Below are 5,328 nucleotides of genomic sequence, written 5' to 3'. Positions count from 1 at the left end.
GACGCAGCACGTATGCGCAGCGCGCGCGCCTCTGAGATATGCTAGTCTCGCGAGTTTGTTTATAGGAGCAAAGGAAGCAAAGTTTCCTTACTTTAAAGGAAAGGAAAACCAGTCTCCTCTTGGCTTATATCGAAATCCTCTGACATTCTTCTTTACAAATCCTCGTTTTGTACTTCTAATTCGTGACCGTTGTTTTGTTTTGATCTCTCCCCTGCGCTTCCGCATGCGTCATTTCTGAGTGGCGCATGCGCAGCGCTGACCTCATACGTCATCCGCCCTGAACTGCTTCCGTTTACAACAGTGAGCGCAAGCTAGATTAAAGTGATTATTATGTTTTGAATATAGATATTTTTCTTACAAAAACGCATCGATTCGCTACAGGAGGCCTTTGTTCACCCCCCGGAGCCATGTGAGACACTTTTTTTTTTTATGGATGGGCGCTTTTTATTTCACTTCTTTGGGACTGAAGCACTGCAACACCCGCTGACTGCAATGATAGAGCTTGGAATAGCCAGGACAATTTTTTATATAACTCCGACTGGATTTGTCTGAAAGAAGAAAGTCATATACACCTAGGATGCCTCGGGGGTGAGTAAAACACAGCCTAATTTTCATTTTTGGGTGAACTAACACTTTAATGCGTCGCAGACACGTGCCGTGATCACAACTCACAAAAGACTATTTTTAGCTAAGCAGTGCGGAGAGCCGCTTCAGAAACATGCCACGGCTGGCTGGTATAAACACAAGCAGTGACGAGCGGCCGCGATCAGCTCTGGTGGCCGTGGAGCCGTAACGCACCACAAACGTGTGCAGTGAGGCGCAGATCAGCTCTAACGTCACTGAATCTGCTGTTAAAAATGAGCCATCCATTCATCATATCATCATGCAAAACTAAGAAATGGAATCATTGTAATGTGACGATCAAATATAGGTGCGGGTGGGTGGCGGATAATTTGAAGCAGCGGACTCGGGTGAAGTTTGAGCTCATCCGCGCATCTCTACACTACATGACCTGGGTCACCAGTAGCAAACAATGATATATATTTGTCTGCTGGACAAATTAAGTAATTACACCATTCAGAAGCATTTAATCTGCGTTATATGTTCTGTAAAAAAAAAATTTCATATTGGCGGCATATTCGCAGATACCGATATATCGGCGACAGGCTCATATCGGCTGATAATATCGGCTAAATGATATATCAGTTGGGCTCTACTCCTATGGTTATTTATTTATTTATGATAAAGAAAATGAGATGCCACTGATAGATCTTCAGTTAACTCTTGTTTTTTTTCTCTTTTCTATTCTCAGCTGAACAAGCAGCAGTTGCAGGTGGTAAAGGAGCGTTTCCAGGCCTTCCTGAAAGGAGAGACGCAGATCGTCGCGGATGAGGCTTTCTGCAACGCCGTTCGCAGTTACTATGAGGCAAGACTCTGATTTTCATTTCTATATCCAATAGACTTTCAAAGTGTTTGGCCATTAGGATGTAGCCAAAATGTCTACAGCTGAAGTGACCTTACTGTCATTTAAAATAGTCAGTTTTGATGAGGTATGAACTTCACAGCCATTCAAAAATTGTTTTATATACACTGTAAAAAACATTGTCGAAGTTGGAATTAAAACAAAGATTATTTGAGTGTTTTACAAAAAAATACTATTTACGTCCTTTTACTTCAATTTAATTCACCGTGTTGCCATTTCTGTCAAATGCTCACTTTAGGAACTTTTTGGAAGTAGTAGCTCCTCCAGGTACTTTTCGCCAACTATTGAATATTAACAAAGAAAAAAATAAATAATAACATCATGCACAATGTAAAATCTGTCAATTCCAGAGTTTTTAATGGTGAGATTATAAATGGTGCCTGAAGGAAAGTTTTAAAAGAGTAAAATTCTTTAGTGTCTCTCTTCTCTTAGCTGTTGAACCGACGAACAAAAATCCCAGATCCAAGAAGAAACACCTGGAGCTTTGTGCTTTGGTCAGCTGATAAATTATTGAAAATTGATTGGCTGAATTCTTTGTGTGGAAGTGGGCTTTCTTCAATTGCTTTACCTACCTCCACACTGTTTTTTCCCTTTCACATACTCACTTTTTTATGTTTATTCATGTCTTTCATGTTCATTTAATGGTACGATGAGGCATGCAACATTTCCAGAGAATAATGAACTGGCAAAACAGATGGTCATCAAACAACCCTTTCGAATCAGTGTTTTTACCTTTTCACATCTTACATTGTCAGTCACCCTCTTTCTTACTTTCATCACTTTCTCTCTCTCTCTTAATTTCTTTTTCTTTTAGAACAGGACATGCCTATCAAGTCCTAATAGGATCATCATATCATATCAGTTGGCTCTCCGCTCTATTAATTGCACTGGATGGGAAGCAGCTCTTTGAAGTTGGGTCTGATAGTCGCACATGCACATGTGGAGGACTCTGGGTTGGCTGATCAAAGTTCCATATTGTCATTCACTGGCCATCGTGCACATATCAAAGCATCTCTTTGGGTTCTATGGGGGATTTTTGTAGCATACGCCAAAGTGTGCCACCAGGGACTCGTTGACACTATAGGAGTTTTGATTGTGGTTCTACAGTGTTGTCAATCATTGTTTAGAAGATAAAGAGTAGCAATAAATGTCTTGATAGGGTTTTTAAGTAAATATAATGGGCGATATATTGCGTCACCAAAAATGATTGAGGTCATGTACATATATTGCGCGATATATTGATTGTTGCGACAGGCCTAGTAGTCAACTATTTCTTCATTTCACTTCACTACAAATCTCTTCAACAAAAGCATATACCATTGATTAACACAGTAGGTCTGTCTTTTTAAAAGTTAATAAGTTAATGAAAAAATTAATTGCCTATTGAGAATGTTTTTCCCCAGAACCTGACTGTTAAAGTCTATTGTATGAGGAACTCATTACATATAACTTCCTGAAAACTGTTGTACACTTTCAAGTAGTGCTCTTGCAGAAACAGAAACAATAGAAAAAAAGGATTCAATCTAAATTATTTGTGCTTTTTATGATACAGAACCCCAAAGCCACCCTTTACACCATATGTGTCGTTTGATTCATGTTCTTGTTCCGTATTGATTAATTTTCTTACAATTTTGACATGCAGAATGTAGGTGGCTACATAAATTAAAGATTAATTTGTGGGAAGTCGTAGCCTAATGGTTAGAGAGTCGGACTCGTAACCCAAAGGTTCTGGGTTCGAGTCTCGTACCGGCAGGGATTGTGGGTGGGGGGAGTAAATGTACAGCGCCCTCTCCCCCCTTCAATACCACGACTGAGGTGCCCTTGAGCAAGGCACCGAACCCCCAACTGCTCCCCGGGCGCCGCAGCAAAAATGGCTACCCACTGCTCCAGGTGTGTGTTCACTGCTGTGTGTGTGCACTTTGGATGGGTTAAATGCAGAGCACTAATTCCAAGTATGGGTCACCGTACTTGGCCACATGTCACGTCACTTTCACTTTCATATTTCACACCTAGAAAGAAATAGTTGTATCCTTCTGAAATACAGTCATGCAGAATAAATTTTAAGAGTGCTTTATCGTCTGCAGTATGAAGTCAAGGCATATAAATAAATATAGACCATCTAAACATCTTTTTCCACGTCTCGCGGGTCAAACTGAGTTTTGCTTTTTCCAGTCTCTTTCTCTTGAAGTTTTGGAAATGTTTGTAAGTGCTGTTCTCATTGACTGGACATAAATGCCTTCCTCCTGTAGCGTTGGAAATGGGAATGAGGCATATTTTAAAGGTGACTGGGAGGGAAAGGGGTTTAACTTACATGTCCAATTTTCCATTGTGTATACATCATCTTGCCAGTAATTTTTCTCTGTTGTGTTTTTTTTTAAAACTGCTTTCATAATATTTAATAACAGGTCATGTTAATAGGTTCAAGAGACCAAGCTATATTGTCAGCCATGACTGTGAAAGAGATATTAATTATTAACATATTTTAAATATGAAAATATAATATTGTAATGAATTTTAATTATTAAATGTTATTATTTTAAATGTAATTTGTATTGTATTATAAATATCAAATATAAGAATTTAATATATTTAAAAAAAACACATTTTATTTATAATGTTATTACCGCTTGAAGAAATAGTTCCTAAATAAGAAGGTATAATTCCTAAATAAATATTAAAATATAATGTTGTAATAAATTCTAAATGTTACAAATGTTTAAATGTCAATTTTTATTGTATCATAAATATTAAATATAAGAATTTAAGATGTTATTTTTTGGTAAAACATTATTACTGCTAGACAATATAATTCCTAACATGTAAACTTATGGTTAAGGTTAATAGCAGCTAAGTTTAACAGATGTTTGGTGTCATAGTAACTAGCTGATATTATATTAAAAAGGTTGCATTGTCTATTTTTGCACATAAGGAACTTTGCATTGACCAATCAGCATCCAGGACCACAAATATCCATTTTATAATTTTTTAATTATTCCAGATAAATTTCCTGTAACCTTAAAGATTTGATAATAAATGATAGTGTTGTCAAATCAAATGTCAGTTTTTAATCATTATATAATGATATAGTAAATTATGTGTAAGTTGGTTGTTTTTGTGAATTTGATCATTTAAGATTCTGATGACTCTATATGTTATTGATATCAGACATCTCGCTTTATTTGCATTTGGGCATTAGCTATTTGGTACACGCGTAAACGATAGCAAATGAACATTTTCAGTTTATCAGATCGTCAATATTTTATCAACATTTAATAACTGAATAAGCAAATGCATAATTTTGCCATTTATTTAAGTACCGAGCTACTATAATATTATGCCCGTTTTCTTCTGTGTTTAATATTTTAATAGTCAATACTTCAGTGTGAGTGGACTGGGCTCAAATTAAAGCATTTGGTTATTCTTTAATTCAGCTCTCTGAAACGCTTTTGCGAACTTTACTGAAGCAGCAGAATACAGCACTCATTCACAATCAATTAGCGTAACCCCTGTCTATTGCCAAGCAGGACTGAGGTCAACTCTGAAGATCTCATACATCACACACACACACAGACTACAGCTTTTTATGAGGACAGGCCAGGTTACCAAGCAACCTACCTCTTAAAGGTGACATATCATGAAAATCTGACTTTTCCAGGTTTTAAATGCTATAATCAGGTCCCTGGTGCATCTACCAACCAAGGAAACGTGAAAAAGATTAACCCAATCACTTTGTTTAGGTAAGCCTTTTTCTGCAAGCGTCTGAGAAAATGAGCGCGTCTGATTTCACTCCCTTGGTGACGTGGCAAAGGGATCTCATTATAATATTACCACCCCTTAATCTGTAA

The 5,328-nt window shown here is 37.2% G+C and overlaps 1 protein-coding gene across 1 annotated transcript in view; it reads left to right on the top strand.

Moving 5' to 3' along the window:
• LOC107752302 (calcium-dependent secretion activator 2-like) overlaps positions 1 to 5,328 on the top strand; it is a 170,120-nt gene that overhangs the window by 36,911 nt on the left and 127,881 nt on the right. Inside the window, exon 2 of the mRNA XM_016568240.1 lies at positions 1,313 to 1,426. Coding sequence (XP_016423726.1) covers positions 1,313 to 1,426 — 114 coding nt within the window. The remainder of the gene's footprint in view (positions 1 to 1,312; positions 1,427 to 5,328) is intronic.

This window comes from Sinocyclocheilus rhinocerous, unplaced genomic scaffold, assembly GCF_001515625.1.
Source record: "Sinocyclocheilus rhinocerous isolate Xijiao unplaced genomic scaffold, SAMN03320098_v1.1 scaffold861, whole genome shotgun sequence".
NCBI classification, from domain to species: Eukaryota; Metazoa; Chordata; class Actinopteri; order Cypriniformes; family Cyprinidae; genus Sinocyclocheilus; species Sinocyclocheilus rhinocerous.
Note: the sequence above shows the minus strand (reverse complement) of the source record. Positions and strands in the feature narration are given on the sequence as shown.